This window comes from Bos grunniens, chromosome 12, assembly GCF_055505025.1.
Source record: "Bos grunniens cultivar Pamir isolate PY7600 chromosome 12, Bosgru_T2T1.0, whole genome shotgun sequence".
NCBI classification, from domain to species: domain Eukaryota; kingdom Metazoa; phylum Chordata; class Mammalia; order Artiodactyla; family Bovidae; genus Bos; species Bos grunniens.
The window spans coordinates 78480687-78501588 of NC_141176.1; the positions used below are offsets into that span (position 1 = coordinate 78480687).

Consider the following 20902-nt stretch of genomic DNA (forward strand, 5'->3'; position numbering starts at 1 on the left):
GGTTACATTCACATAAGCCAATGTGCCAGGTCAGGCCACATTTCCAAAAGGCAAGATTTCAAAGTGTTAGAGGGAAGAGGAAGAAAAACAAGTGGACAATGGCTCACCTATGCAGCAAAGAGTGAGCTTTGACTAAACCATCACCTCACACCTAACTTAAAGCTTTCACAATGCAGTTCTGGTAAAGTTTCATATTTATTATGAGAGTTATGGAGAAGGAAATGGCAACCCACTCTAGTGTTCTTGCCTGGAGAAACCCATGGACAGAGGAGCCTGGCAGGCTATGGTCCGTGGGGTCACAAAGTGTCGGATACAACTGAGCGACTATCACTCACACGAGAGTTAAGCATGATCTTAAATGACAAACATTTAGCCAATTGGTGGGAAAATCTTGAGTATCCACCTCCTAAATAGTTAAAGATGCAATAGAATAACAAAGATGATGTTGAACGGCAATGAAGACCCTGACTGGAATGTGTGGGCCCTGCTGAGATTTCCACATCACCTAGAAGGAAACCAACTCAGATGCTGCTGCCAAACAAGACAGTGAGGTCTCCAGGCTCACTCAGTCCCGGGATGTACAAGACTCTGATCAAGGAGAGATGAGATGACATCTCACTTTCTGCTGACAGAAGTATTCCGAAGAAATGGAAGTTCTAGATAAGTAGCAACCAGGTAAAAGAAGCAATATTTTAAATTTAAGCTGTTTGGGTTTATCTTTCAATGAGGGCTATATTTATTAATAAAAATTGCATATGTTTAAGGTTACCACATGATGCTTTTATATAAATACACATTGGGAAATGATTACTATATTAAAACCACTTAAAATATCCACTACCTAATATAGTTATCCTATTTTACATGTGAGAACATTTAAGATCTACTCTCTTGGAAAATGTCAAGGCTACAATACAGTCAAATAAGGATTTTTTTAAATTTTATTTTATTTTTAAACTTTACAATATTGTATTAGTTTTGCCAAATATCGAAATGAATCCGCCACAGGTATACCTGTGTTCCCCATCCTGAACCCTCCTCCCTCCTCCCTCCCCATACCCTCCCTCTGGGTCGTCCCAGTGCACCAGCCCCAAGCATCCAGTATTGTGCATCGAACCTGGACTGGCGACTCATTTCATACATGATATTATACATGTTTCAATGCCATTCTCCCAAATCTCCCCACCCTCTCCCTCTCCCACAGAGTCCATAAGACTGATCTATACATCAGTGTCTCTTTTGCTGTCTCGTACACAGGATTATTGTTTCCATCTTTCTAAATTCCATATATATGCATTAGTATACTGTATTGGTGTTTTTTTAAAGCAAACAGTCTGAGGCAAAGAGGTATCTAAGGTCAAATTTAAACTGAACCCTTCAGCTCTTGACACTTATATATCTGTGGCAATACCTTTGTAAAGATACCTGAAATCCTTATTCCTTTTATACTAGTTTAGACCAGGGAAAACTGTGAAATAATTTCCTGGCATTCCTCAGTACAAAATTGGTGAACACATTAAATCAGTTCTAATTAAAATTGCTATGATGCATACTAAAGATAAAAGGAAATATTGTATTAAAGTAGCTTAAATGAAGAGCAACAAATTCTCTCTGGAATGAATGAAACAGTGTAAAAGTTCAAGTTTTATCTCAAAATCCCTACTATTTTCTTTAATATCATTAACAACAACCACATCCATAGAATATAGTGAGTGAGTCTATATTTGGCATGAATTCTCTTTATATTTTCTCCAATTAACATAATTGTATTGAATATAATTAGAAGGGTCTTTTAAAATTATAATCATTCCCTTTCTCAAATACATTATCTGCTTCTAGATATAGTTTTATAGATCCAATCTCCTTAGTTCCCTTTTAAATAAATATCTGATGTAAATTAAGGTTTTAATGAACAACAAGAACAATTTTCTATAAACAGCACTATGTGATCTAAGCATGAAGACACTGAAAATCAGCTTGATACTTTTGATGCTTATTTTTAAATATTAATTTAATATTTTAAAAATATAATTTAATATTAATTTAATACTACAAATTTCGTGGGTATTATGCCACAGCCTATGGCTAAAAGTTATCAAGGGCAGCCCTCACGTGATCTCAAAAGAAATTTTTTCATTATTTATTGGTAAAGTTTACTTCAACAACAACAAACTTGGCTTGATGCAAATAGCAAGCTTCTCTAGGAAGGTGTAAATGATCCCAGTTATGTAATTTTTAGTTTACAGAGAACCTTCCCTAAATGTCCCTGATGCTCCAGGGGAGGTACACACCGTGGTACTGAGCGACACTCACCTTGCGGTAGATCATGTGGCACACGGCTACTCTCAGCCTCATCCCCACACGCTGCATGTGGTAGAAGTACAAGTGGTGCAGAACGGCCCACATGAGCACGCAGGTGCTCAGCCCCGCCGCGTAGCCGTAGGCTTTGTGCAAAGCGGCAGAATCGGTGGGATCGTAGTTTTCAACATAACTAATCATTTTCCCCAAAAATATAGGTTGGACTACTCTGGTGCCTTCCTAAAAGAAAAGAAAAGCCTTAATTAGAAATGTCAGTTTTTCTTAATACAAGATTTACTTTTAGCATTAACAGGTTAAAAATACATTTTGACAAAACACTACATTCATGGCTAATTTAAAAGAAAAATATGCAGATCCACTATCTCCTATAAGACAAGCAGGCAACAGTTTAACCTTATGGCAAAATTTTACATTTAAAGATAGTAAAGCATTAGTACCGTATGCCTAATACACTGTGGATACTCAGTGTAAATATCACAACCAGTGCTTTAGAAGTCATTTGGCACAATACAAGTGAGCCTTAAGATGAATAAAGAAAAAGGTGGCAGAAGAAGAGGAAGACATCTGCTTCCATATGAATTAGCCTGCTGGCAGCCTGCCCCTGTACCCTGTCCTCTCAATGTAAAGCCCAATAGAAAGTCAACCTGGTTCACATATGGGAGACATGCTATTATCACCTTCTTCAGGAATCTTTATGAGCTGATACCCTGGCACAAACACCCACTCCTTTCCATCCCAAACTCCACATGTCTGTAGATCAAGAGAAAGGAAACCAGCTTCAGTTGGAAGACCACAAAGAAATCAGGCTTGGCAGCTCTATAGGCTCTCAGCTCCTGAGAGCACTGCCTCACTATGTCTCTACCCTCTGGAAGTCAGAATGTTCCTTGGAGTAAAAAATTAAACATGGTGGAGACCAAGCTAAAAAACGATGTCTTCCGTGGTTCTCCATCCACCATCCACTGCAGTTGGTGGTTTGGAAGAAATGTTCCCATTCCTCCCTTCCCCAAGGCTAAATCAATTGACACAAGGTGCACTGAGGCTTCTACCCTGAATAAGACTTAGGGAAGCAAGTTTATTTCTCAGAGAAAAAGGCAAAGAAACAGCAACACCTACCTACCCTGCCAAACAGCCACTTCACCCCACAACTTACTTCCTCTGTCTAGTCACCCCTTGAAGGTCTCCTTTTCCCCAGGTTCCCTTCCTTCACCATCAAGGAAAACCACTCAATGAATGAAAACCACACACCTAAAGTAAACATCTCCACCCTCAACATCATTTCCTGCACAGACTTCATAAAAGACAAAATGTTAAAAGTTTGAAAGTCTTTCAGGAACAGGGCTTTTTCTTTTTGGCAATCCCACCTTACTAACACAGGATAAGCACCTGACAGGTTTGGTTTGATAGCTCTCTTCTATCTATCTGAAGCTGAGGAAGCCACATACAAGAGGAAGGGAAGGAGAATCCATAACACCAAACAACAAAAAATCTAAGCATTTTCTTAGCCAACTACTGCCTGGTCAGGATATTTATCAAAAGATGTCCCCATGCCTCATATGGGTGTCTCATTAAACCTCAGCATTCCTGTCTTGTTCTACACACACGCATGCACACACACACACGTTCACAGGCTGCACCAACTGCCTCTCCTTCCATGAAGTCAGGGACATTTTCATCTACTATAGAGAATAAAGAGAACACTACTTAGCTGAAGAAGTATAAGTAAGATGATCATACGGCAGCAAAACGATCAGTTCTGATACATTTCCACCGTGTCCTGTCATCCATCCCAAGAGGCACAGAGACCTCTTGGAAGAGTCCCTCATACAGCAGATTGTCAAACACAGTGTTTATAGAGTTTCCTGAGATGGAAATGTGGAGGCCACACAGAGAAGCAAAAATGTCAAACTGTACACATGGGCAGTCCCAGCCCAGGTGTCACCAAGGGCAGTCCAGTGCTGCAGCCACAAACCACCAGAAGCCCAGCAGGAATATCTGCCATCCCCAAATTTCCTGAAATTTATGATTCTTTTTGGGAATCACTGTTGCCTGTTACTTAGGTCTCCATTTGAGCCTAACATCCTTGTAATTACGGGAGAAATAAGAGTAACATCACTCACCAAAGAGAATATGGTTTAGTGCAACAAATCCAGCAAAAAAAAGTAAATAAAGGCAGATCACTACCACCTAAACATATCTGGTTTTTCTTCACTGAGAAACAATATTTAATAACCCAGTTGTGGGACTTCCCTGGTGGCCCAGTGGCTAAGATTCCACACTCCCAATGCAACGGACCTGGGTTAGATCCCTGGTCGGGGAACTAGATCCCACATGTGGCAACTAAGACCCAGCACAGACAAATAAATAAATACTAAAAAAAAAAAAAAAAAAACAGTTTATCAAAAAGCCTCATTAAAGTATAATGTCAGTTTAGGGCCCATACCTTTCACTCATCTGTCAAATCTTTTTTTTTTTTTTTTCTTGATAATGATTTTTCTTTCTTTGGAACAGAAATTTTCAAAAGATAATAAAGATTTTCAGTCATGACCTGTTACTTTGATCTGATGTAATTTGGGAGGAAAGTCATTTGTTATTCTTAAGCACTATTTTGGGACTTCCTCCATTGGCTCAATGATAAGGAATTTATCTCAATGCAGGAGACACAGGAGATGCAGGTTTGATCCCTAAGTTGGGAAGATCCTCTACAGGAGGAAATGGCAACCCACTCCAGTATTCTTGCCTGGAGAATCCCATGGAAAGAGGAGCCTGGTGGGCTACAGTCTTTGGGGTCACAAAGAATCAGACACAACTGAGTGACTGAGTACAAATGCACAAGTTTTCCTCAAACAAGGAGCAGTCATGGTAATTCAGAAAAGTGATGAAAAGTATAACATACAAGGAATTTCCATTCTGGCCTAAGTTGCAACCATTGAAAACAGAAAATTGATATTATACTCCATATGAAAAATAACAGCAAGCAAAGAACAATTTTCCAGTAATTTCTCTCTCAAAAAAAAAAAAAAAATAGAAAGCAAAATAGTGAATAGCACAAAATTGTGAAAACAAAACCCCAAAATACATATAGAGAATAAGAATACACATATTAAATATGATTTTTGCAAGCTTCCAGAACACATAGGACAGAAATGATTATGGCCCTCAAAGGTAGACTGAGGAAATCTGTCCCCTCCACACACAAGGAAAGGTTAGAGATGAAGAGTCATTTAACAGGACAGCTATCAGCACCATTTGTAATCTGTGAATATTTCCATTTCTGGCATTTGGTAAAACTGGCCGAGGCAGACCAGGCAAAAGATTTTCTGACTACCAGAAGATTAGCGCCTACATATGCTCGATGCTCTGTTCCAAGTGGTGTGAATCCCAAGGAAAGGTCCAATTTCAGAAGACTCTGTCTTGGAGAGTCTCTCAGAGAGGCAAGGAGTGGCTGTGGCTGGGGACACAGACACTGCTGGCAGCATTCCCAGGACCTAACCCCACCATGTGTACGCAAGTGTGAGCATGCACCACCAAGGAATTATCTCATCTGCACATTCCCGATTCTCACCTTCAACTAATAAGAGAGAAAACAACTGAGAAAATATTCATTATCAACCATGCTGCTGCTGCTGCTAAGTCGCTTCAGTCGGGTCCAACTCTGTGTGACCCCATAGATGGCAGCCCACCAGGCTCCTCCGTCCCTGGGACTCTCCAGGCAAGAACACTGGAGTGGGTTGCCATTTCCTTCTCCAATACACGAAAGTGAAAAGCGAAAATGAAGTCGCTCAGTCAAGTCTGATTCTTAGCGACCCCAAAGACTGCAGCCTGCCAGGCTCTTGTGTCCATGGGAGTGGCGTGCCATTGACTTATCCTATCAACCATGAAACTAACCAAATTAAAATATTCTTAATAAGCAGTTCAGTTCAGTTAGTTTAGTTGCTCAGTCATGTCCAACTCTTTGCGACCCCATGAATTGCAGCACACCAGGCCTCCCTATCCATCACCAACTCCCAGAGTTCACCCAGACACACGTCCATCAAGTCAGTGATGCCATCAAGCCATCTCATCCTCTGTCGTTCCCTTCTCCTCCTGCCCCCAATGCCTCCCAGCATCAGAGTCTTTTCAAATGAGTCAACTCTTCGCATGAGGTAGCCAAACTACTGGAGTTTCAGCTTTAGCATCATTCCTTCCAAAGAAACCCCAGGGCTGATCTCCTTCAGAATGGACTGGTTGGGTCTCCTTGCAGTCCACGGGACTCTCAAGAGTCTTATCCAACACCACAGTTCAAAAGCATCAATTCTTCAGCACTCTGATTTCTTCACAGTCCAACTCCCACATCCATACATGACCACGGGAAAAACCATAGCCTTGACTGGACAGACCTTTGTTGGCAAAGTAATGTCTCTGCTTTGGAATATTCTATCTAGGTTGGTCATAACTTTTCTTCCAAGGAGTAAGTGTCTTTTAATTTCATGGCTGCAGTCACCATCTGCAGTGATTTTGGAGCCTAAAAAAATAAAATCTGACACTATTTTCACTATTTCCCCATCTATTTCCCATGAAGTGATGGGACCAGATGCCATGACCTTCATTTTCTGAATGTTGAGCTTTAAGCCAACTTTTTCACTCTCCACTTTCACTTTCATCAAGAGGCTTTTTAGTTCCTCTTCACTTTCTGCCATAAGGGTAGTGTCATCTGCCTATCTGAGGTTATTGATATTTCTCCCGGCAACCTTGATTCTATCTCGTGCTTCTTCCAGCCCAGCGTTTTCTATGATGTACTCTGCATATAAGTTAAATAAGCAGGGTGACAATATCCAGCCTCGACATACTCCTTTTCCTATTTGGAACCAGTCTGTTGTTCCATGCCCAGTTCTAACTGTTGCTCCTGACCTGCATATAGGATTCTCGAGAGGTAGGTCAGATGGTCTGGTATTCCCATCTCTTTCAGAATTTTCCAAAGTTTATTGTGATCCACACAGTCAAAAGTTTGGCATAGGCAATAAAGCAGAAATCGATCTTTTTCCAGAACTCTCTTCCTTTTTCCATGATCCAGAGGGTGTTGGCAATTTGATCTCTGGTTCCTCTGCCTTTTCTAAAACCAGTTTGAACATCTGGAAGTTCATGGTTCACGTATTACTGAAGCCTGGCTTGGAGAATTTTAAGTATTACTTTACTAGCATGTGAGATGAGTGCAACTGTGTGGTAGTTTGAGCATTCTTTGGCATTGCCTTTCATTGGGATTGGAATGAAAACTGACCTTTTCCAGTCCTGTGGCCACTGCTGAGTTTTCCAAATTTGCTGGCATATTGAGTGCAGTACTTTCACAGCATTATCTTTCAGGATTTAAAATAGCTCGACTGGAATTCCATCACCTCCACTAGCTTTGTTTGTAGTGATGCTTTCTAAGACCCACTTGACTTCACATTCCAGGATGTCTGGCTCTAGGTCAGTGATCACACCATCGTGCTTACATTGGTCATGAAGATCTTTTTTGTACAGTTCTTCTGTGTATTCTTCCCATCTCTTCTTAATATCTTCTGCTTCTGTTAGATCCATATCATTTCTGCCCTTTATCGAGCTCATCTTTGCATGAAATGTTCCCTTGGTATCTCTAATTTTCTTGAAGAGATCTCTAGTCTTTCCCATTCTGTTGTTTTCCTCTATTTCTTTGCATTGATTGCTGAGGAAGGCTTTCTTAACTCTTCTTGCTAGTCTTTGGAACTCTGCATTCAGATGTTTATATCTTTCCTTTTCTCCTTTGGTTTTCGCTTGTCTTCTTTTCACAGCTATTTGTAAGGACTACCCAGGCAGCCATTTTGCTTTTTTGCATTTCTTTTCCATGGGGATGGTCTTGATCCCTGTCTCCTGTACAATGTCACAAACCTCTGTCCATATTTCATCAGGCACTCTGTCTATAAGATCTAGTCCCTTAAATCGATTTCTCACTTCCACTGTATAATCTTAAGGGATTTGACTTAGGTGATACCTGAATGGTCTAGTGGTGTTCCCTACTTTCTTCAATTTAAGTCTAAATTTGGCAATAAGGAGTTCATGATCTGAGCCACAGTCAGCTCCTGGTCTTATTTTTGTTGAGTGCATAGAGCTTCTCCATCTTTGGCTGCAAAGAATATAATCAATCTGATTTTGGTGTTGACCATCTGGTGATGTCCATGTGTAGAGTCTTCTCTTGTGTTGTTGGAAGAGGGTGTTTGCTATAACCAGTGCATTTTCTTGGCAAAACTCTCTTAGTCTTTGCCCTGCTTCTTTCCATATTCCAAGGCCACATCTGCCAGTTACTCCAGGTGTTTCTTGATTTTCTATTTTTGCATTCAAGACCCTATAATGAGAAGGACATCTTTTTTGGGCGTTAGTTTTAGAAGGCCTTGTAGGTCTTCATAGAACCATTCAGCTTCAGCTTCTTCAGCATTATGGTTGGGGCCTAGTCTTGGATTACTGTGATATTGAATGGTTTGCCTTGGAAACGAACAGAGATCATTCTGTCATTTTTGAGACTGTATCCAAGTACTGCATTTCGGACTCTTTTGTTGACCATGATGGCTACTCCATTTCTTCTAAGGGATTCCTGCCCGCAGTAGTAGCTATAATGGTCATCTGAGTTAAATTCACCCATTCCAGTCCATTTCAGTTCGCTGATTCCTAGAATGTTGACATTCACTCTTGACATCTCTTGTTTGACCACTTCCAATTTGCCTTGATTCATGGACCTGACATTCCAGGTTCCTATGAAATATTGGTCTTTACAACATCGGACCTTTCTTCTATCACCAGTCACATCCACAACTGGGTATTGTTTTTGCTTTGGCTCCATCCCTTCATTTTTTCTGTAGTTATTTCTCCACTGATTTCTAGTAGCATATTGGGCACCTACTGACCTGGGGAGTTCCTCTTGCAGTGTCCTATCATTTTGCCTTTTCATACTGTTCATGGGGTTCTCAAATGGTTTGCCATTCCCTTCTCCAGTGGACCACATTCTGTCAGACCTCTCCACCATGACCCGCCAGTTTTGGGTGGCCCCATGGGCATGGCTTAGTTTCATGGAGTTAGACAAGGCTGTGGTCCTAGTGTGATTAGATTGACTAGCTTTCTGCGATTATGGTTTCAGTGTATCTGCCTTCTGATGCCCTCTTGCAACACCTACTGTCTTACTTGGATTTCTCTTACCTTGGACGTGGGATATCTCTTCACGGCTGCTCCAGCAAAATGCAGCCGCTGCTCCTTACTTTGGACAAGGGGTATCTCCTGACTGCCACCCCTCTTGACCTTGAAAGTGGAATAGCTCCTCTAGGCCCTCCTATGCCCACACAGCCACCGCTCCTTGGACGTGGGGTTGCTTCTCCCAGCCGCCGCCCCTGGCCTCATGCATGAGGTAGCTCTTCTCAGCTGCTCCTGCACTGTCACAGCCTGGCACTCTCAGCTGCTGCCCCTGACCTCGGACGCGGGGTAGCATCCCCTTGATAAGCAGGAACAAGGTCAAACACTGCCCCTTTAAACCCTTCCTCTTCGACATCAATCTATGATCACATGTATATTCTTTCACAAACCAACTGAGCATATAATTTTATTCTTTCACAAGAATTCTTCACAAATCTGAAATCATAAAGGATCTTTTAAAGAACTGAATTTAATACCACCACATCCATTATTCAGGATTATCTGAGAGTCTGAGTCTCTGAGGCAGACTTTTTATTTTGGGCATACAATGTGGCATGCAGAATCTTAGTTCCCTGACCAGGGATAAAAACCTTGGCATCTACTATGGAGAACAGTGTGGAGATTCCTTAAAAAAAAAAAAAAAAAACTGGAAATAGAATTGCCATATGACCCACCAATACCACTGCTGCATATATACACTGAGGAAGCCAGAATTGAAAGAGACACATGTACCCCAATGTTCATTACAGCACTATTTACAATAGCTGGACATGGAAGCAACCTAGATGTCCATTGGCAGATCAATAGATAAGGAAGTTGTGGTATATATACACAACGGAATATTACTCAGCTATAAAAAAGAATGTGTTTGTGTCAGTTCCAATGAGGTAAATAAAACTGGAGCCTATTATACAGAATGAAGTAAGTCAGAAAGAGAAATACCAGTACAGTATATTAATGCATATATATGGAATTTAGAAAGACAGTAACGACAACCCTATATGCAAGACAGCAAAAAATATACAGATGTAAAGAAGAGACTTTTGGACTATGTAGGAGAAGGAGAGGGCAGGACAATATGAGAGCATAGCATTGAAACATATATATTACCATATGTAAAACAGATGACCAGTGCAAGTTTGATGCATGAAGTAGAGCACCCAAAGCTGGTGCTCTGGGACAACCAAGAAGGATGGGGTAGGAAGGAAGGTAGGAGGGATAGGAGGGGGGTTCTGGGTGGGGGAACACATGTACACCCATGGCTGATTCATGTCGATGTTTGGCAAAACCACCACAATATTGTAAAGCAATTAGTTTCCAATTAAAATAAATAAATTAGTTAAAAAAAAAAAAAAAACCCTGGCATCTGCACCAGGGACATGAAGTCTTAATCAGTAGACTGCCAGGGAAGCTCGAGGTAGACATTCATTGGTAGAGTCTTTAGTATTAAGCCTCATGAAAGCACCTGACATTGGGTCCCACCTTTTGCTTCTTAGGGTAACTTCTTACAGGGTTAGCTTAGATGCTAGAAATTCTGAGTGGATAGAATTCCTTCTCCATGTTAATGCACTTGAAACATTTCTCAGGCAACTTCCTCATATCTCATTCATGGGGGAAAAAAACACAAAAATAGAAACAAGCTATCAAAGTTTTACCAAACACTTGACTGAGACATATAAGCAGAAAAGAATGGGCCTGTAGGAAAAAACAAATAGACAGAATCTTTAGAACTGGGTGAAAGGTGACAAAATGTAGAGTTGAGAAAAATCCAAAGATAAGGAGGAAAAGCAGTGAAACTGCAGAAATCATAACCATCAGGATTCTAGACATATTAGCCTTCACTCATCTCTTACACACTGGTCTTCATCCTGACTACACCTTAGCATCACCTGGGAGGAGATAAGTGCACTCTGACACCCAAGACCCAGCCTCCAGAAACTGGTTTAGGTTCAGCTGATTAGGGTGGAGAAGATTCCTCTCCCTGTAGATTCTGGATGTGGAAACTAACCCCATGTAAGTGTCTGCTAACCTCCAATCTCGCATTGTCATGGCATCTGAGCCTGGAATGGCTGCAGACCTCATCTGCAGGAATTACAGGGAATTACAATGATCACAAAGACTTTTTACCAGAGTTCCATTGCACATTTCATGCTTCCAGAAAAGTCCAGAGATTACAGTATTGAAACTGAAAATGTTCATTCTGCACAGTCAGAAAAATAAAATGTTGAGAAAAAAAATTTATTTAAGAAACATTAATAAAAAGATGAGTCAAAATTAGCCTGGAAAGTTATCTATAAAAGGAGAAGGAGAATTAGAATAGAGCTAACAATGATATTAGACTTCTTTAAGTAGCCTTTTCTTGATTTTGGAATCATGAAAACATTACACAGAATTATAATTATAAAATAACTAAATTTTTAAAAAGCAATTCCTAAAATTTTAGAGTAAAATTACATAAAAGTACCTAAATATATAAACCCATTCTGTTTTGTTTTGCAGAGCCATACAAAAAAGAAGTATCAAAAGTGATTTGAAACAAAATAATTTGAAAACACATGCTCTGCATAATACACCCAAATGAACACAGTATGAACTGCAAAAGAAAATAAAAATATTAGATTGCTTTCAGAAGTCACTTTATAACATACAATAAATGAATAATTATGTTGATATCATTGAGAATTGGGCTTAGACATTGGACAAAGAGAATAGATGATGGGAGAAAAGAGACATGCAAGGACAATAACAATAAACTGTGGAAAATTCTGAAGATGGGAATACCAGACCACCTGACCTACCTCTTGAGAAACCTATATGCAGGTCAGGAAGCAACAGTTAGAACTGGACATGGAACAACAGACTGGTTCCAAATAGGAAAAGGAGTATGTCGAGGCTATATATTGTAACCCTGCTTATTTAACTTATATGCAGAGTACATCATGAGAAATTCTGGGCTGGATGAAGCATAAGCTGGAATCAAGATTCCTGGGAGAAATATCAATAACCTCAGATATGCAGATAATACCACCCTTACGGCAGAAAGTGAAGAACAACTGAAGAGCCTCTTGATCAAAGTGAAAGAGAAGAGTGAAAAAGTTGGCTTAAAGCTCAACATTCAGAAAACTAAGATCATGGCATCCGGTCCCATCACTTCATGACAAACAGATGGGGAAACAGTGGGAACAGTGGCTGACTTTATTTTTTTGGGTTCCAGAATCACTGATGATGGTAATTGCAACCATGAAATTAAAAGACACTTACTTGGAAGGAAAGTTATGACCAACCTAGACAGCAGATTAAAAAGCATAGACATTACTTTGTCAACAAAGGTCCATCTAGTCGAGGCTATGGTTTTTCCAGTGGTCATGTATGGATGTGAGAGTTGGAGTATAAAGAAAGCTGAGCACTGAAGAATTGATGCTTTTGAACTGTGGTGTTGGAGAAGACTCTTGAGAGTCCCTTGGACTGCGAGGAGATCCATCCAGTCCATCCTAAAGGAGATCAGTCCTGGCTGTTCCATGGAAGGACTGATGTTGAAGCTGAAACTCCAATATTTTGGCCACCTGATACAAAGAACTGACTCATTGGAAAAGCCCCTGATGCTGGGAAATATTGAGGGCAGGAGGAGAAGGGGATGACAGAGGATGAGATGGTTGAATGGCATCACTGACTCAATGGACATGATATTGAGTAAACTCCTGGAGTTGGTGATGGACAGGGAGGCCTGGCATGCTGCGGTTCATGGGGTCACAAAGAGTCAGACACTGCTGAGTGACTGAACTGAACTGAAGCACAATAAGATGAAGTAAAACACTAATGTCCTGTATCTGAATTGGATTGGAAACACCCATATAAAAATATTTGTTTACCTTAAAAAATGTATTCTAACTTTATCTAATGAAAAAGCCAAGAAAAACAATCAAGAGCAGTAAGCTCCTCTAGCAACCAGACTATCATCTATAAATACCATTTCACACTAAGAGAAGACAGGGCTGCTTGGAGAAATGGATGATTCCAGGGATGAGCAAATGCTGTACAAAATGAGATAAAAACATCCTGTCACACCAGAAACCAAAAAACAAAACAAAAAAAGATATTAAAGAAAAAAAAAGCAAAGACTTCTAGAGTATGTGCAAAATACTTAGGACCCAACCTGAATAGACTCGCATTGCCCAAAGGTGGCCAAATGTTTGCACAAGCATAACAAATGAAATGGACTGAAGCAGGTCAGAAATGCTGAAATCCATGAGCTCAAACTGACATATACAAAACCAAACCAAAAAACAATAAAAACTCAGTAGCCCCAGAGGAGAACCAATTTATCATTTTCAAAACAGGTTTTAAAAAGTGAAAACCGCCCACGGTGTTTGAGCGGCTCAGCGTGAATCTGCAGGTGAAGGGCAAACCCATCCACCTCCAAATCTGGGACACGGCAGGGCAAGTGGACTATGACCGCCTGCGGCCCCTGTTCTACCCTGATGCCAGCGTCCTGCTCCTCTGCTTTGATGTCACCAGTCCACACAGCTTCGACAACATCTCTAACCGGTGGTACCCAGAGGTGAATCACTTCTGCAAGGAGGTGCCCATCATCGTCGTGGGCTGCAAGACCGACCTGCGCAAGGACAAGATGCTGGTGAAGAAGCTGCGGAAAAACGGGTTGGAACCTGTGACCTACCACAGGGGCCAGGAGATGGCGCGGGCCGTGGGCACCGTGGCCTACCTCGAATGCTCGGCTCTGCTCCAGGAGAATGTGCACGCCGTCGCAACTTCTGGAGGCGGATCACCCGGAGCTTTTGTGTGGTGACCTGAGGGCCTGGGGCCCTCCCCGCCCGACTGCCCTGGCAGCACAGGAAGGAGCTGGTTGCTGACCTTCTGCCCAGTTGGCTGGGCCGGACCCAGTCCCCAGGCTGTGACCACCGAACTGTACCTCAAACAGATGGGCACCCCTGAGGCCAGCCCCCCTGACCCTGGGGCTGGGATCCTGGATTGCAGCAAAACCCCTCTGAGGCCTGAGGAAGGGGGGTCCCAGGCTCACCAGTCCTATGGAGGGCTGGTCCTGTAGACCCCTGACTCACTCCCATCTCCCAGCCCTGGACCACACATCCTGGAGCCGCCTGTGTGCCCTGGCGCCACCTTGTGGCTCTTCTTAGGGCTGTACCACCTCCCCCGCCCTTCACCCTGCCCATCCCAGCGGTAAACACGTTCAGATGACATCAAATAAATAAATAAATAAATAAAAAGTGAAAAAATCATTTTCTCCTACTCTCCCTATAAATACTACATTTCAGGGTTAATCAAAGAGCTTACCCATTTTGCAACCCTTAATGAATTAATGGACATTGAGAAAGGATCATGAATAGCTCCTAACATTACACACACACCCATACCACCACCCCTGCAACACACAAAAGATGGTATGTACCTTATAAGGGAGATATACAACCCTACCTCCTACATCGACAAAAGGGGTGAAGAAAATCCAAAGGAGTTACATCAAACTTCTAGACTTAAACACCAACCTAAGGTGCCATAGGAACATGTTCATTGACACAGGGGGAGAAGCGATCAGCCAAATCCAGGCTGTAGGAATCTCTACAGGACAAACAACCTAGAGGCTCGGGGTGGAGGGGAACAGAAAGGCAATCTGAATAACCTGTGTCAGCCAAGTGTACCTTATTTAATACTGCTTCCAACAGAAGAGGGGAAAAAGACAACTGTGAGCACTGGCTAGTTATTGATGACATTGAAGTAAATATTTATGCATAATAATAATAATGTTTATGCTACATATGTTTAGTGGAGAAGGCAATGGCAACCCACTCCAGTACTCTTGCTTGGAAACTCCCATGGATGTAGGAGCCTGGTAGGCGGCAGTCCATAAGGGTCGCTAAGAGTCGGACAGGACTGAGCGACTTCACTTTCACTTTTCACTTTTATGCATTGGAGAAGGAAATGGCAACCCACTCCAGTGTTCTTGCCTGGAGAATCCGAGAGACGGGGGAGCCTTGTGGGCTGCCATCTATGGGGTTGCACAGAGTCTGACACGACTGAAGCGACATAGCAGCAGCAGCAAATATGTTTAGTGGGGGGAGATTCCACATCTTTTAAAGATACATACTAAAATATTTATGGATAAAAATGATATGCTGTCTTGGAACTGCTTTAAATTAATCTTGGGAAGTGAGAGTGAGTTTCAGATGAATCAAGACTGCTCATTATAGCAATTATTGAAGCTGACTTAGAGTGACATAGGGGCTTATTTCCCTTTACCCTTCTGAGTTCTTAGCTGAGGATCTTTATAATAAATGACAGAATAACAGGAGAAAATCTGCGAGACAGCAAAAGAGACACAGATGTATAGAACAGTCTTTTGGACTCTGTGGGAGAGGGAAGAGGGGGATGATTGGGGAGAATGGCATTGAAACATATATAATATCATATAAGAAATGAATCGCCAGTCCAGGTTCGATGCAGGATACAGGATGCTTGGGGCTGGTGCACTGGGATGACCCAGAGTGATGGTATGGGGAGGGAGGAGGGAGGGGGGTTCAGGATTGGGAACATGTGTACACCTGTGGCGGATGCATGCTGATGTATGGCAAAACCAATACAATATTGTAAAGTAAAAATAATAATAATAATAATAATAAAAATAAATAAATAAATAAAATTTAAAAAATAAAATAAAAAAAAAGAAAATCAAACAGAGGTTTATTAACATGTATACTTCTGATACACATGCGAAATACCAAGAATTGAGGCTGTGGGAAGAGAGGAAGCCTCAGGACATGATGTAGAGAGCACTGGTCTAGGAATCAGAAAGCTGTGCTTCAGAAACCAGGTTAGCCATCTGCAAGTCACAAGATTCTAAGCCCATCAAGTATCCTCCTGCATCTCCAGGTCCTTATCTATGGAAATTCCTGCCTTGCCTCCCTCGGAGGTATCCTGGGACAACTAAATGAGCTGCAACAGCTCAAAGTGCTCTGAAATCATTTCAACATCTTTATTAACAGAAGTTCAGGGCAGAGACTTACTCTATTCATAATGGCAGAGGCTGGTTTCACAAAGGGCTTGGAAAACTCATTGCTGCTTACAGGTGATCGTAGTAGAACAAGAACTCTTGAGAAAAATCATGTGTAAAAGCCAAATTTTCTTGCCTGTAATTAAAGTTTCACTTCTAAGCAGATTGCTAAAATTTTTAACCATTATGAATGCAGTCTTTTAAAAATGAGACACCTACCACCCTGACTACTTAAAGAAAATGCACTGAGGGGAGTGAAGTGAACAAGTGAAATAGGTGAGGAAACTTAAGAGGTAAAAACACCAATTTATCAAATAAATAAAAGCGGATTGGAAGAAAAGATAAATAAACAAAATCTTTAAAAATATATCACAAGTTTGTAATATATAACATAGAAAATATACTCAATAATACTGGAATAACTTTTTATGGTGATAGTTGGTAACTAAAATTACTATGTACTGTATCAAATATTAAATCACTAATGATGTATACCAGAAACTAATAAAACATTATAAGCCAATCATACTTCAATTTAAAAAAAATTTTTTAATTTTGCAATAAAAACTTACATATACTTAGAAAAGTAAAGAAAATGGATTGAAAAGCATCAACCTCATTTATAACTCAAGGTCATCACGGTGAGTGTTACTAACACCTAATGGCTAACACGATGCTCTCAGGAACCAGCAGGGCGCACAGCAGGTCTGCTCTGCAGGTCCCCGTCCACTTGGCTCAGTGCCCCCTCCTCCTCTCCCTGTGTGGTCCTCAGTGGTAGCTCTCAGCCCACAGTATCTTTGCCATCATCAGCCAATCCTCAGCCTCCTGGGTTGAGCAGAAGTGAGGGACACATGGAAGAAAGGGTTGGGAAATAAAGGCAAGAGTCCACTGCAGCTCTCAGGGAACCAGCTGTGAGTCAAGGCACAAAGCCCACTGAGGGACTCTCAGAGGATTCTGTTTACTTCCTGGCCATCAGCTGAGCTCCAAAATGAAGATTTACACAAACATGTGCTTCCCAACCTCCACCTGGACCAGAGATCATCAGTAAAACCTCAGACAAAGGACAAGTGACCAGACAAGACCAGGCCACTTCTTAGGGTTCTGGGAAGAGGACATAATTCCCAGCCACTCCTCCCCTCTCAGAGGAAGGGACTGGGTGAACCCACTCTGGCTCTCTGAGGTCACCCCACTTACACACCAGCAGGTAGAGACCTCATCTCTCAGAGAGAAGCCCTGATGACCTGGAGAGGTGATCTCTGTGACTCAGGCCCAGGCAGAGACTTCAGGCTCCTCCTTTCCATGCTGAGGGGCCTGGGCAAGTGGGGACCTGTCCTCCCCACCTGTGGTCCCTGTGGAGGAGCACACAGGGGCCAGGGGTGCTGGGAACTTGCCGGCTGTTCTGTTCTAATTAGGGGTGACCTGTGCAGGCTCCACAGCCTAGTACTTGTTTCTCTGAGCAGTAGAGATACTCCTCACTTCTCATAGGACAGAGGTTTTCATATCTCAAAATCCTAAAACCTAAAAGCCTCCCCCTGGACTGGCGTCACCCTTTTTCCCACTGGTGCCACCAGGAGTACCTGGGAGGCCCTACTCGTGCTGTGGGTGGAAGGAGCACACTGCTTGGGATCACGGATGATCCACGGGGCATGCTGTGCACCCAAGGAATTGAAAGAGGGCTGGAGGTCACCAAGGAAACACGTTTGTGTTTTACAGACTTCTGGGTTGAGTTTACATTTTCCACTGTCTAAAATACAAAGACCAACAAGCAGTACAGATAGATCACAACATGGGAAGTTGCTTCATAAAATCAATTATTTAACTAACTAGCACTGCTAATAGATCTAGCAGTACTACCACACAGATGAGCCCCTACATTTACAGTCCTCTACTCCCCACTTCTCCACCATGACCACCCAACGACCAGACTCCTAAAAAGGGGTCAGGGCTTTACCAGTTGCACCTTATGCAGCCCCCAGGGGCCTTTCTGGACCCTCAGGTGGCTCAGATGGTAAACAGTCTGCCTCTAGGGCAAGAAACCTGGATTTGATCCCAGGGTCAGGAAGATCCCCTGGAGAAGGAAATAGCAACCAACTCCAGTATTCTCGCCTGGAGAATTCCATGGGCAGAGGAGCCTGGTGGGCTACAGTCCATGGGGTGGAAAAGAGTCGGACACAACTGAGCGACTAACACTTTCACTCTCGGCAGGATGTATTCCAGGGGCTGGACAACTTTGAAACCAACACTCCCAGCACCAGAGTGGGGCAGATTCGCTCTCAGGAAGAACTCCGGATCCTGTAGCCTCTCCCTCTATGTCTGCTTCTCCCATGAGCTGCCACAGCCAAGAACCAAAGCTCATATTAGGATGGAATCCATCCAAGGCTTAGCGACCCCACGCAAGGAGCCAACAGCCCAGGACAGCAAGAAAAACCAGCAGCTCAGTTCAAACCCAGCCACATGGGCTATGCTTTGAGACCCATTTGACTTTAAACTTCTTTAGCATCCAGTACCAAAGAGAAACTAGAGAACCAAGGACAGCAGAGAAAGACCTGCTCCTGATTTGATCCAACATTAAACCCAGAGGCCACTCATCCAACCCAGCACCTGGCATGAGCCACAGGCACACAGTGAGGCCCCAGGGTTTCTGGACAAGCGGAATTCATGAGAGCTCTGCTGTATGAGGTCAGTACATCCTGCACAAACAGGCCACACCAGCTTGACACCTGTGTATTTCAAACAGACACTTACTGTGACTATGTGGAAATACCATCATTGGGACAGCTGCATACAGGACAAAGAAGGGCTAGGGAAGCCTGAAGGGTTCCTGTCCCCTCTCCCACCCCTGTCCTTCACAAGGCACTGCAGTACCTGGGTGGTCAGTGCCCTCTCAAAACTGGCACTCTGCCCCACACATCTGTCCCACCCTCTGGCACAACGCCCAATCCACTTCTATCATCAACAAGAATTCCATCTCCCAGAACCATCCAGTCACCTGTGAGCTGACAGATTCTGTCTCTCCAGTTGTGTGGGTGGACTTCACCATCCCAGCTGCCCAATGCCTGCAGTGCCCTTCAGTCCAGCACAGCCTTTAAACGAGAGCCATGATGCCCACCTGTAAACCACCTGACCCACTCACCTCACCCCAACACAGTGGACTGAGGACAGCTCACAGCTTCTTCACCTAAAACAACCCTTTCACAGCAACTGCATCTTCTATCTCTCCTGCTCTCACACACTCACAGGCTGCCTGTGTCCCTTAGGCAGCACTAAAGGACCACGGAGAGCACGAGCCACCCAGGTGGTTCTGCAGCAAACCCCCAGCAGGCTCAGCCACAACATGGGGCTGAAGGCACTGTGTCCCCAGGTGGACTGTCCTCTGGGGGATCTTGACCCAGGATCTTCAGGGTCATGGAGGTTACTGACCTCACAACTTTCTGCCTTTAGTTTTCCCTGCACATTCCCTCCTCCACCCTCTGCCAATGCTAGGTTACCAAGATCCCCCTTCAACCAGCAAACCACCCCCACAGCCAGGATGGAAACCAGCATGGAGGGTGCACAGAATTCATGGTGAAGTTGAAGCTCCTCCCAAGTAGGGGTCTGGCCTGGATGACCTGGCCTATGGGGAGGGGGCACCCTAGGGAAGGGTATGTCAGGGACACCCCAGGGAAGAGCTCTTGGGTGCTCTGGCAGCTCCAGCCCAGATGCAAGGCCCCAAGTTCTGTTCCACAGGAACGGAATGATCCTTTCTTAGAAAGCATTTATCAGATGTGACCTTGAAAAGTCAACAATTACTTGCTGAGCATCTGTAAAATGTCTTACATTATTCTGGACTCGACTCCAAGTTTGAGTGAGTAACAGTTGCTCAGTCGTGTCCAACTCTTTGCAACCCCCTGGACTGGAGCATGCCAGGCTCCTCTGTTCATGGGATTCTCCAGGAAAGAATACTGGAATGGATTGCCATTTCCTTCTCCAGGGTATCTTCCTGACCCAGGGATTCAACATGGGTCTCCTGAATTGCAGGCAGATTCTTCTGAGCACCAGGGAAGCCTACTATTAAGAGATATTTCTAAGTATAAGGGCAGGTCAATTTAAAAAGTATCAGCAGATATGTGTTTGACTTTATCTTACAATCTATAGGCAATACATTAGAATATGTAATGAATCCATACACCTTTTCCAAAGGAATACCCAAGACAGAAGCAGCAATAAAGTTATAAATGACAGTTATCAATCAGATGAAATTATTTAGATGAAGCTTGTCTCTCTCGAAGAGATGGGGACTGGGCAAGTGGTCAGGAAGGAAATACAATCTGCTTTGAACTTTGTATGAAAAATAATGTTCAGTTCCACGTTGTTGAACATAGGTCTGTTGTTGCCACATAAATCCTCTACTTC

At 42.9% G+C, this 20902-nt stretch overlaps 1 protein-coding gene and 1 pseudogene across 1 annotated transcript in view; one reads left to right on the forward strand and one right to left on the reverse strand.

Moving 5' to 3' along the window:
- The window catches only part of LOC147361950 (ATP-binding cassette sub-family C member 4-like), a 177833-nt gene that overhangs the window by 149755 nt on the left and 7176 nt on the right, over window positions 1–20902 (reverse strand). The window contains 1 exon segment of the mRNA XM_086330256.1: window positions 2314–2538. Within this exon segment, the coding sequence (XP_086186382.1) occupies window positions 2314–2538 (225 nt within the window).
- LOC147361951 (rho-related GTP-binding protein RhoD pseudogene) lies at window positions 13841–14666 on the forward strand (annotated as a pseudogene).